This window comes from Cupressus sempervirens, chromosome 9, assembly GCF_028749045.1.
Source record: "Cupressus sempervirens isolate cs-2001-9-10 chromosome 9, ASM2874904v1, whole genome shotgun sequence".
In the NCBI taxonomy this organism is placed as follows: Eukaryota; Viridiplantae; Streptophyta; class Pinopsida; order Cupressales; family Cupressaceae; genus Cupressus; species Cupressus sempervirens.
In genome coordinates this window covers 201,155,366-201,169,129 of record NC_143126.1, presented here as the reverse complement: position 1 = coordinate 201,169,129, position 13,764 = coordinate 201,155,366, and the positions used below count along the sequence as shown (strand labels likewise).

The 13,764-nt window shown below is 33.4% G+C and overlaps 1 protein-coding gene across 4 annotated transcripts in view; it reads right to left on the bottom strand.

The window, feature by feature from the left end:
* Positions 1-270: 270 nt before the first annotated feature.
* The window catches only part of LOC149538180 (nicotinamide/nicotinic acid mononucleotide adenylyltransferase-like), a 254,735-nt gene continuing 241,241 nt past the window's right edge, over positions 271-13,764 (bottom strand). For 3 of the 4 annotated variants that reach the window (XM_089799556.1, XM_089799559.1, XM_089799557.1), the window contains one exon: positions 5,912-6,297. In XM_089799556.1, the coding sequence (XP_089655682.1) occupies positions 6,253-6,297 (45 nt within the window). In that variant the 3' untranslated portion in view covers positions 5,912-6,252. Of the gene's footprint in view, positions 332-5,911; positions 6,298-13,764 lie in introns of those variants that run through there. The other variant, XM_089799558.1, reaches the window with a different exon arrangement.

The following is a 13,764-nucleotide window of genomic DNA, read 5'->3' as shown; positions in this document are numbered from 1 at the left end:
TACATACTTTATAATTCAACTTTATAATCATTAAATAATCCCCCTTTTTAAAAAAGAAGTTGAAAATAGCATTTAATCATGTGCACTTTTCAAGTGATTATTGTAAAGCACTTTTTTACTAATTAAAATGCCATAACTCCAAAATGATCATTATTACTTGATTCCGACTAAACCTAGGAGTTGGCCATTGTATTTATTGTGCATCCATCTCAATAACAAATAGCAAATTTCCCTTTCTAAAATCCCTAACTTACTATAAATAGTAAGTTCTTGTAACTAAGCCAATTAATGCATGAGTCGATCATTGCGCATAGCACAAGTCCAAGTGTCCCTGTTAAAAATAACATTGATCAAGGTTTTACTTACTATAAATAGTAAGTCCCAAACTAGAACATTTGTCATGTCACCACAACTCCATATTGCTAGAAAATCGTCCAGGTGCCCTGTTAAAGATAAAAACTCTTTCTCACTCAAAATAAACACTTTAAATAGTAAATGTGCATATTTGACTGAAACAGAGAGCAATCCTGAACATCATTGATCTCCGCAATGGGGACTAACCTCCAATTCTACCAACTGGATCCTTTGAACAACTCCATTAGCCTATGAGACTCAAGAAATAGGCTAATCCTTTGAAAAATGACACTCACAAAAAGGAGTCATAACAATTCAACAAAAATAAAGGAAGAAAAAGTATATTGTCAATTACAAGCATTTATATGAAATTACATAGCCTTTCTTATACTATTTTAAATAAAACTCATTTAATACAAAAGGTTGTCAAAACAAAATACTTGGATCACAATTTGATTGGAGGATGAGAATTTTTCCAAATTCAAGATGCAAAAACAAATAGAAATAAAATGACATTGAATTGTCCTTTTGTACATTTTGAGTGAAATGTTATGTCATTTGGACAAATGAATGTTTTTTCTTATATCCAATAATACATTGACCAAGTATTCAAATATATATATATATATAGTCCCACCTTTGATCATCTTATTCATCTACAAACAATTCTAATATTTAAAGAAAATGCTAAAATTGTATTATCTATAAATAAAATCTACTGGTGTATTAGTAGCTATAATTTTTTAGGAATGCTATAATAGCCTTCTTGAAGAACAACCTTGTATAAAAGAAAAGGCCTTGACTTTTGGATGTCCATTTGACAGGAAAAAAAATTAATTTTCGTATAAATTTTAAATTACGTAAACATTTTCTACCCAAATGCAAGTATAGATTGTAAATCTCTTCAATGACTTAAAAAATATTCTTTTGGAAAACATGTGTCATAGCAATCGAAAAGCTAAAAGAGAAAATCAATAATCTTCCTACACAACATGTGCCAACAATAAGAGACTTTGTGGCCCATTGACGCTTTTGATTATGCGTGAGGCAACTTTCTCCGTTTTATCATTAAAATAGACAAATGACTCCTAGATGAATGTGCTTTCAAATTCTTTGTTGAATGAGATAGAAAATGAAGTTCATATCATAAACATATTTAAGTAGTGGAATGCCTAGAAATTTTTCATCGAAAATTCATGTATTTAGACCATTCCATTATAAAAATGATTGTACTAGACTCTTAATATTCAAAGAAACGATCATGTTTCAAAGATAGAAGAGGGAAGTATGTACAATAGCAAGATTATTTTAACCAATTTAATTATACCGCTCAACATATTGCAACAAAAAGCAATATTTTAGTAGACTAATGAGTACAACCTTTTCAATAACAAAATTAAAAGGTCCTAGATCCTCAAATTCCCTCCTATAGGGTTAAATTATTTCCATACAATTAGTGTCAACTCTATTTCCATCAAAATACACACTCAGACGTAGATATTAAAATTTGGTATAAATAAAGGTTACAATAATCATTAGACATTGTTGGTTGACAATTAACAAATTTAGGTTGCATCACACCTCTACATGTGGTTGGGAATTGAGGGAAAATTGTTATATCACGAATTAACATAAGCATATAAAACCTAAGATTATTTGATCTTATAAGACAAACAAATTGAGTGGAAAATTCCACTTTTAAACAAGATTATTAGATCATTTGATGTGTAAGACCTCTATTACCCTATCTCAATAAACAATTCTAAACATACTTAGTAGTGATGACTATCATTCATTGATAACTTAGTTGGAATCTTATTTTACAATCAATCTTAGGCAAAATGGTGCTAATAGATATTGGATTTTAAGACATTAATTTGTAATCATGACTTTACAAAATCCCAAGTTACCATGTTACCTCCTTCCCCCCACCAGGAAATGTTCTATCCGATACGCAGTTCTAGTCTGGTTCAGACTTGGTTGGGGTAGGGTTCAATTTTTTTGTTGTGGGTTAAATCTGGTTCGAACCTGGGCAAACCAACACTAAAAAGTTCAAACTCAGTCCGAACTCGAGTGAACTGGGCCCCGTGAACGGCTAGAAAGTGCTTTTTTGGGCAAAAATTAATTTTTTTAGCATTCACAACCCTAAAAGTTGTTATGAGTTGCTTTTGGTGGTCCCTCATTGTCACTTTATGTTTCCAAGGAAGTTATTTTGTCTTAAGAAAGAGCACACAAGTTTTTGATCAAGCATCCGATTTTGCAAAGAGTTTGAAGATTGATTTGTGGGTGTTCTTCAAATGTTTGTGCATCATTCATACACATTTGCAAGCTTGCAATGGATGGAAAAGCTCAGATCTTATTCCATTTGCTATTGTTTTTGTTCTAGTTTTTTTATTTTTCCATTTCTCTATGAATCTTTGTCCTTTTCCATTTTTTCAGACTTTGTCATTTCCTTGCATATAAATTGTGAACATGTATATAATTTCTTGTAATAGGCAAAGGAATGGCATCTACCTTTTCATCAATAGGCAATACTGAACTAAGAATAGAACCCAACTTTGATTCTCCTCTATGGAAGTTTGTAGACAATATAAGACCCCTTCCAGGAGGTGGTGCATTCCATTGGAGATGTCGAGGTTGTGGTGTAGAAAGAAATAGTTCTTATTATCATGTGGTAGGTCATTTGTGTGGATACATTGGAAGAGGAGTCAAAAAATGCCTTGGCAAAAAAGGTGCTCTTCTACCAAAAGAAATCGTGTTAAAATATATTGAAGAGTATCGAGGCAACAGAAGAGAGAGAAGGATGCACGATAAGAAAATTCAGTAACAATAAAAGTAAAAGTAAAAGAGAAAAGGGAATGCAACCATGGATGAGTTCATAGAGTTTGTGAATGCTAGAGGTCTAAGTAACAATGCTCTTTGTCATCAGTTGAAGAAGGATGCTCATAGTTGGTGGTACCTCCATGGCCAAAGATTCCAAACATTGCAACCCCTTGCAATCAAAATCATATCACAAGTAAGTTTTATTTATTTTTAAAAAAATAACTCACTTTATCTTCAAAATAATCATGACTAGAAAGTGATTTTGATTTTTCTATAAGATTAAATTAATTTCTTACCTTGTGTTGTCTTCATAGGTTGCCAGTTCTTCTGCATCAAAAAGAAATTGGAGCACCTATTTTTTCATCCACTCGGTGAAGCGCAATAGGTTGCAATGAAAAAAAGTAGAGAACCTGGTATTTGTGCATAACAACTTGCGTCTTCTTTTGCACAAGAAAAAAAAAAAAAGAATGAGACAAAGAAGTGGGATATAGGTGCAAAGATTGCGAACTTGGATGCTTCCACTACTCCGCTTACAATGGATGACTTTGATGACTTTTATTGTCAATACCATTGTTGCTTCTACTGCTGATCTCATTGGCCTTGGCTCAAGTAATACCGGAGAAAAAGAAAATTGAAAAACTTAGAATATTAATAGTTTTTCTGATTTTCATTCCATTAGTTGAACAATGAACGTGAAACAATGATACTTGATATTTATAATGTTTTGAATCTTTGATGTTGAAGTTGATTGAACCATAGTTGGCATAATTGCCAAATAATCAACGAGTTTCTACTAATCATCGAGTTTTTGGGATTGGCGAGTTTTTCCCAGATTTAATCGCGACTCCGCTATAGAAAAAACCGATGATTAATCACTGAGTTTTTGCAAAAAATCAGTGAGTTTCTTTAATTTTTTTTTTGTTAAAAACCAAAGGCAAAAAGCCCTTATATATTATGTAAAATAGAGAGTTGCAGTATGCTAGTAGAGATAGGAAGAGGAAAATGTGATTGTAATAATGTTTTTACTTCTAGTTTGACACAAACTATTTACTATTATGCTTCCCACCAACAGTATTCCACATGAGAATGAGATTTTGTACCCACTATGCATTTATATATATCTAAACTCCTGCTTGTTTCTTTTGTGTTCTCTATAATGAACTCATTAGATGCATCATCTCATTGAAATTTGCAAAAAAAACGTATTTTGAATTAAATTTTAGCGTTTTTTTAAGTTCCCAAGTTTTTTTAAAAAAATGGCCGAGTTTTTCCTAATTAAACTTTTGGGGAGTTTTTGGCTTTGGCGAGTTTTCCAACTATGAATTGAACTATATGATGGTATGATCTATATGATTATAAGTTTAATTGTTTTTGTTGTTTAAATGTGTATATGCTACTATGCCACATTCTAATTTTAACTCATTCTTCATAAATATTTACACACACACACATATATATACACATATTTCCATATTTTTGTACCAATGAACCCTAACGAACCCAAACTCCTTTCCAAAATTTTGATGAACTTGCAAACCGGTTCTGAACTTGAAACTTGGAACTGAACCCGGGCGGGCAACTTAGACAAAAACCAATCGATGTCAACAAAAAATAAACTATACGATGAAACTATCCTTAAAGTATGGTGGGTCTGACAAAACTATAATATTCTTCAGTCTTCATTATCCGATATCAATGATGAATATCATGGCTATAGTGAATAGTTAAAACACTGTTGTAACATGTGATGAATAGGCAACGTCAGCGACTCCACTAGAATATTCCTTCACTCACATTTATTGGCTTACTCAATAGTCCAAGGAAAATTCAGTCACCTATTCGTCATTTAGGATCTGTGAATAAAGCCCCAAAGCAGTCATTCAACATATTGAGCCTTAGTGTGTCTAAGGAATTATTTACTCTTTTCTCGCCCTTCATGTGAACTTCAGAATCGAAATAATGCTTTATGATTTTGAAACAAAAGCCTTGCAATATTTGTTTCAATAATGTAAGTTATAAAATAAGATATTCAGGGATCAACCTGCGCTGCTGTTTTCCCATTATCCTACAGGCAATGCATAGATAGTAATGGAAGAGTAAGATAGCGAACAAATTGATTGCAAGCTCAATATGATTCTGAAATGGAGTAGGAGACTGGTTTGATTTAATATAAAGAGAAAATTGTTCCAAAAACGTTTTGAACAAACTTGAACTTTTTTAATGAAATTTTGATTATGTGGTTTTCCTACCCCAGATCCATAAAAAAATTCACAAGAAAGCTACGGGGTACTTAAAAACAAAGAAAATAGGTAAATTATAAGCTCATCCAGTTAATACTTATTAGCATAACAGTCCATCAAAATCCATAAAAACTGCCTTGTTCTAATTTCATTCAATACAAGCTCATAAATTAGGGTGAATATAAACTAATTTGTTTTTTGAAGATATAATTTGAGTACATCATTATATACTTCGTAAGAATGAAACAAAAACACTAGTTTTAAATTAAAATTATTTTACTTTTATTAAAACCAGCAGAAAAATTAGAGACTAGGACTGATGAATTTTAATATTTATCTTATCTTTGTTCTACAGCTGATTATATCCCTTAAAATACAAGGCTATTGGTTCACACAAATGAATTTAATTTACAAGCAGCCTGTATGAGTGTCTTGTATAGCTTATGATTTGTATGCCTGTTAAAAATATAAGATTATGATTAAGTACAGATTAGTTTCTTTTATAATAAACCTATATATATGTGTGTGTCTCATACAGCCTATGGTTAGGTACACATATGCATCAACTTTATATAAAGTAGAGAAAGTTTGTGTCAGGATGCAAGCCATCCTTCCAGTAAGAAGAAAGAAGAGAACTATTACACGCACTTTTTTTTTCCCCGAACTTTATACAAATTTGGTTCCAATCCAGACAATTATCTTTCAATATGAAATCAGTATTAATATTCATGACCCAAAAGAATGTGTCTTCTACAGTGCTTATCACAGTTGAATCTATATCGTTGTACCCTTGACTCCATATAGATTATTCATTTTGATATATTCGATGACACTATCATGAATCAAATATTTTGCTGAATAACCTCTCCATAAAAGTTGCCTGCAATAGGAGTTGAGAGACTGATAAGTCCTTTCATTGATAATAGCTAAAATGAATCATAAACCAAGTTCTTACAATAGCCAGTTTCATTACAAAAAATGACTTTGAATTTCAATTCCAGCAAAAGATGAGAAACACAAAACTCTCTTAGTTGACAATTAAAGAAACAGGTTGTGACGTAGAATCAACAGTTTAATTTGCAGACTAAAGCACATTTTTCACCAACAAATGTTATTGAGATACAATCGCCTAGCCAGCTTATTGCAGATTATATTTACTCTTTTCTTGGGTCTTGCGCCTTAGAAGATTGACTAATCTAGGTTTCCATTTCTAGAAAATAAAACACGAAGCAAGCTTGAAGTCTTATGCCTACAGCTGTTTTTGACTTGGTAAATGTCAGATGGAGTTATGGCTCTTGTTAATCTTCACATTTGTCTCATGGGATTTCCAGGGCAGTGATTGGCTAAGTAGTTATAGAAACTTCGATAAAGGATCTAAAAGTCACATCCTTTATTTTGAAGTATTAATCATGTGCGGTATGAATAAGATAATGCCTTGTTTTGAGAGTTTCATAATATCAGGTGCATAAACTTGTAAATAAGAAACTGATAAGTGAGGAAAAATGGTGACAGCAAAAGAGTGCAAGTTGTTTTCTTTTTTGTTCCTTTAAAGATAAATATAGAAAATTTACTGATATTTATCAACCTAATCCGAGTTAGGATTTGACCACATCAAAGCCTCTCTTATTAAGTTATATTTAATGTTCTAATAAAAATGAAAAATCCCAAACAGAAGATATATTCGAATTTTGCTAGCCTGGAGCATTACCAAAGATACTTATCACAGTATCAGCAGATGCATCAATTTAGAAAAGAAAGAAAACTATCAAATGTTGTTTGCAGCATATTGTTGCAATCTCATTTGTTATATCAGGATAACATTGGAAGTTGAGATTTAATTTAGAAGTCTGGATCAATACACAGTATGCATAATTTAATGAGAGGGTACGGGTCATTTCCATTGGGAAGTATACTGAGTTGTGAATTCAATTTTTGTGTTTGCTTAATAACACAATGAAGAAGATGGCAGAGCACACTTTCTAAGTTAGGCCATGTGAACCCTTTTCTGAGGTAGAGCTTGTGCAAACCTCTAACTTCGCTTTATATACCTCCAATACCAAAGATTAAAAGTTGGGAATTGGTGTTCGTAATGTGCTGAAAGTGGCATTGCGCTTTTATAGGTGGGAGTTGTTTAGGTGAGTTACATGTGAGATGCTTGGGACAGTGAAAATGGATGAGATTGAAAGCTCATGGGTTGAATGTTTGTTGCACTCGTATGAAACTTTTAATGCTTAGATCCTTTATTTTTGTTATCGCAAGTACATCTCTCAAGTTGTAATATCTATATAAGCCTGATGACAAGAGTTCAGCGTTGAGTGATCTGTCATTAATATTTACTTGTTTGCTAAGGGTATGTGCATAAGCAGAGATCTATATCAGCCCTCAGGTGCAAGAGCAGCAAAGTGAGGTACTTACATGTCTTGTAAATAGTTGGAAGTGGCACAAATCCGCACCTAGGAAGTGATTAGCAGTTATAGTGACATGATAGACCAAAAGGGGTGCTCAAAAAGTAATTTGAACAGAAGTGTCAAATGTAACTAAAGAAAGCACTAATGAGTCTGGTAAGTGACTGAATATTGTCCCAAGTTTTGGTCAGTTAATTGCCTTATTCTTTATTTTGTCACTAGCTCTAATAATGATATAACTATAACCATATTATACTATCACATAGTATACTACATCATTATAATAATGTTACTGAATTAAATAAATGATCCTAATATACATTATTATTGACTATTGATATAATAATAAATGAATATATAATGTTGTCTATCAATATAATATAATGTAATAGATATATGTCAAAATTAACAATATTAATGAATTAAAATTAATTAAATAATAATTAAATTATTATATAAAATAATAAAATATTATTTTTAATCAAATTGAAGTATATATAATTATATAAATAATATTAATCATAATATTAAAATTAATTAACGAAAAGACACTTTTTCTTATAACAAAGTATATAAAGGAGCATTATACACCCATAAGAGATATCAAAAACTTTTTGAAAAAAAGCAAGCAAAAATTAAAGGATAAAAATCAGAACATTACTACTGGTATCAGAACATGATCTTGCCATCCTATAAGGTGGGAAAAAATCTCTGACTATGAATTTTTATCTCAAAATAAAACAAAAACATAGTCGCTATAACAAAATGTAGGCGACGGTTATCAGTGGCGGAAAGATATTAGAAAAAGGATAGGGATGCATTCAGCATTCACCGGCAAGGAAAAGGAAATTCTTTGAATTCATCCAATCAATCATAATCGATCAAAAAAATAACACAGTCTATTCAATCCATGAAATTATCGAGTCAAGAAAATGCATTAATTGATACAAGTCAATCAAGCGATTAAGCATTTCATCAAATAAGAAGTCATCGTTGAAGCCCCTTCGATAAAACAATAAACACATTCGGATTCAGTACAACCAAATATTGAACGGTTCAGGAAACTTACTGGTGTGGTTGGATGAAAGTCAAAAGAATATGCAGTAAAATTGAATTTAGACAAAGGTATAATCTTCTCAGATGAAGCCTTCAAACTAAGAGGGTATTTCCAAAAATAGACTTTTGTGACTTCCCTATTGATGTCGACATATCCATTCCGAAGATTGCTGCGGTATATGCAAATAATCCTGATAAGATTTGTGCATAGATTAAACAGAGAAGTCCATTTGTACAAATCTCCATATGTATGAAACACGTCACTAGTATCTTGTGGTTGGATTACAAGTTTTGATACGGATAGCTGAAAAGAATGCCCACATTCCTACACCATAGTTCTGACATAAACACACTTGCATGAGCTATGAGTATAGTTGACAATCAGAACACTAGTTAATACGGATAAATAAATATAATAATTGAAGAGTAGTGGTGACGAAGTTACTTGAAATGGATATATTTAGCTGAACAGAAATGTGAATGAAGTTAAATCCATTGTACTTAATCGAGATATAAAATACATTTCTGTAGTGGGAATGGCTACCAAATGAATGTTCAAATCACCAATGTACACTGGGAGCGACAAGTCTTTGTAGAGAATACCCTAATTTATGCTTAATGTATTGAGCATTGATTGATTTGTCAAGACAAAGAGATGAGGGACGATTGGATAGGAGATATAAGGGCTGAAGCTATGCTATAAAAGAAGACCCGATTGATTTGTCAAGACAAAGAGATGAGGGACGATTGGATAGGAGATATAAGGGCTGAAGCTATGCTATAAAAGAAGACCAGTTTATTGAAGTTCACATATGCCACCGCAGGAAGACAGGGACCCACATGACCTTAGAAAGAGGTAATATGGGCCTTCTAAGGTGATGTGGGCCCTATGCAATCAAACTGTTTCTAACCCCCCGTTGGGACTAAAGAGGGAATGATATGATCAAAACACATACTATTGGGGAATACTAATTTTTTCTATTAGATATAAGAGTTTTAGAAAATACAAAGCAACCAAAGTACCACCACAAAAATCAATAAGGAGGCCAAGCCTCACTAAGGAAGAACAGACTCAGCTGTACAACATAAAAAAGAGGACTATCTAACTAAGAACATCATAGTAATTGACCACCCAAGTAGTCCAACCTAAGGGACCCTCCATCCAAACAACACTTTTACGTTCTTGAATCTGCATCAGCCTGAATAAATCTTCTTTTCTAGCATTCACTTTCTTACTGATTTCTCTATTCAGCCTAATGCAAGCTTGCTCAAAAGCTTGCAGATCATCCAGGGTTCTACGCCATTGGTATCCATGCTTCAGCTCATAGTAGAAAAAAGTAGCATGCCCATCATGAAGGAACCTTCTCATCTTTTCCCGCTTGATCAGCATAGTAGCCTGTACCTGCAAAGAAATTTTAAAATGAGTTTTCAAAAAAACTCAGTAAGATCCCTTGGCTTACCTTGGTACCTTTCCTCGTTCCTGCACTTCCAGATCTGCCAAAGAATGTTAGATGACAATATGTTCCAAAATAAATTGGTATCTTTAGGAAGACCATTAATATGACCAGTGATAATATCAAGAATATTAACATCAATAGGATAAACAATGCCAAACATTCTCCATATTTCTTTAGCAAAAGTACAATCTAAAAGAATATGTCTACCAGTTTCAAGAACTCTGCATAAATTACAAAAATCAGAATTAGATAAATCTCTCTTAATAGGCAACTTGTCCAATATGACTAACCATCTAAAGCATCTAATTTTAGGCTCAACAGAATTCTTCCACAAGATATCAAAGAACTTTTTCCAAACATCAGCATCATAAGAAGAGTACCAAACAGCATTGACATGATCAATAATATCAGTATTACTATCAAGGATTCTGTATATATTCTTTGCCTTAAGAAGATTCGTGACAACTCCACCAGGCCATTTACAATTAAGGTGCCTTTGAAAATCAACATGGCATATAGTGGGAAGACCATTAATAGCTTGAACAATCATGTTATAAGTTCTTTTATGGGAATCAGGGATATTATATTTATTTTTAAGCTCATCCCAAGGAGTGATTTGATTCTGCTCAAAGAGATCTATGAACTGTTTAATACCTTTCTTAGCCCACAGTTTGGCAGAACACCCTTGGGTAAGGGCCAAAAGTTTACCATTTAGGTGAAGATTCCACCAAATGGATCTTTCACCATGGAGTTGATCATTACAATGAAAATCCTTGTTAGTGATGAATTTCCTAACATGTTCCCAAGCCTTCCAAATAGATCTGAAAACCGCAGAGCCTTGGACCATGATAAGAAAGTTACCAATAATGAGGTCGCAAAAGGGGAGATTAGTCCAGGATTTGGCTTTCTTAGGCACACCCCTCTCAATGTTGTTTCTAACCAACACTTTCCAAGGACAGTAACCCTCCATGGATTGAAAAATCCATTTGGCAGATAGGGCAATACCCTGAATTCTTAAGTCCTTTAGCCCAAGTCCCCCAAGGGCCTTGTCAGTGTGGCACCAAGCCCACTTAACAGAATGAATTTTATTGTTACCTTTTCCATCAGACCAAAGAAATTGTCTGATGGACTTCTGAATTTCAGCAATTTGATAATTGCTAAAAAACCAGGTAGAGGAATAGTAAATGGTGTAAGAGGACAACATCTTCTGGCAAACTTGAATTCTGCCTGCTAGAGATAATGCCCTATTATGCCATTTGTTAAGCTTCTTATCAATCTTCTCTTTAACCCATGACCACATGTCCTTGAGGGTAGGTTCCACCGAGAAAGGGATACCAAGATATCTAGTGATCTTATTGGGGCCTCCCCATTGAAAATTGTATTTAGAAAACCAATCCGGGGGCTGCACATCCCACCCCAAACAAACTGATTTGGCATTAGATATTTTAGCCCCAGATATAGAACAAAAAAAATCGAGTTTATAATGCAAAGCCTTAAAATTGCTTTCTGAAAGCTCAAAGAACAACACGGTATCATCCGCAAACTGGCAGTTGATGAGCTCTTCATCATTAGGCAAATAGATACCTCTGACATCAGGAGATAAAGAATTATCTCTAAGAATATAGAAAAGAGCCTCTGAAGCAATCACAAAAAGAGATGGTGCCAGAGGGCACCCTTGTCTAATGGATCTCCTTAGAGAAAAAGGAGTAGAGAGAGCACCGTTAACTTCAACCTGAGCAGAAGCATCACTAAGAAGAACCTGCACAGTATTACAAAAGGAGGGAGGGAAACTGAAGGCCTCTAACATCATAAGAATAAACCTCCATTCAACCTTGTCATAAGCCTTCTCAAAATCCAAAAGAAGCATGGCTGAGTTTTGGTGTGAACATTTAGACCACTCCATGGCTTCCCAACTAGTTATGAGATTCTCAAGAATATATCTACCCTTGATGAAACCAGTTTGGGTGGAGTTAACAAATTTAGGAAGAATATTGACTAACCTAAGAGCCATAATTTTAGCCAAAATCTTATATGACATATTAAGAAGGGTAATCAGCCTTCAATTCCTAATGAGGGTCTTATCTCCATCCTTAGGGAGGAGCTTAATGATCCCTTTATTAACATCTTGTCCCAAGGAGCCAATAGACAAAGCTTCAGAGTATAAGTCATGGAGATCCTTACATATCCAACTGATATTAGATTTATAAAACTCAACAGGAAAACCATCAGGGCCCGGGGCCTTATCATTATTGAGAGCCTTGATAGCTCCCTCAATCTCCTCAATTTGATCCCCTAACGAATATGACAATCGACTAGATTAAAGATGGGAAACAAAAAGGAATATGCTGTTAGCATATGATCTTGAGCTCATCGGTCATGTGCCTCAGTATAATAACAATGGTACTATGCACTATGTTTATAATTGAACCACATTTGCATTAAATACCAAAAAAGAAAACGTAGCGATTTCCATGCATAAAAGTAAGGATCCTAAATGCTGCAAACAGAGCAACCTTAGTGGCTCTGATGTGGTTTGTAACGAGTCACTTACCTATAGTTTGCCAAGCAGCATCAAGAGGATGACATGGAGCGATTGTGGAAGAAAGGGTGAATAAATTATAAACTCTCACATTCCAATCACTATGCCACGTAGACCACAAGTGAAGATAGGAGAGCATTAGGTTTCGATCCATTTGCAAAGAATAGAGATCAGTTGTCATGAGATCCTATATACTACCAGAGTAAAAGTAAAAGGCAAGTATGGTTTATTTAGTTGAAAGGAGTATCAATTCAAATAATATATTTATAAAGTTATGCTAATATTATGGGAGAAATTTCTAATGTTATTCTTAGGAATATAAAATGGAATAAAATTCATAATAAGAATGTCATTTTAAATAATAAGAATAGGATAATATTTGAGAATAGAGACAATATTATTTGATAATACTATTATCATTATTAGAAAATATATGATTATAATTGGGCATTTAAGAGGGGAGTCTAATATATAATTAATATTATTAATCATTTATGGATGAATCTATAAGACTTATTGTATTAGCTATGTACTAGATAGAGAGTGTGCACAGGGAAAGGAGAAAATCGCTCATGTTGGGGCAAGAGAACTCCACATAGACCATGTTCAAACTTGAGCAGCTGTAAATCTACCATCCATTATGTAATTTGATACATGGGGGAATGTGGATGTGATCTAGAATTTCTAACAGAGTTTAGTGATGATACTTACAAGTTGGTTTAAATATGATTAATCAAGATTTGACTTCTAGAGGATCTTATATCCTTTAGAAGAAGTCATCACAAGAGGTATTGCAATTATAGATCATAGAACTTATCTCTTATCCATTGCAAAGGTATCTTAGGGTAAGGAATTTGTGGAAGGGAGAGGCGGAGTAATTTCGAGCACAT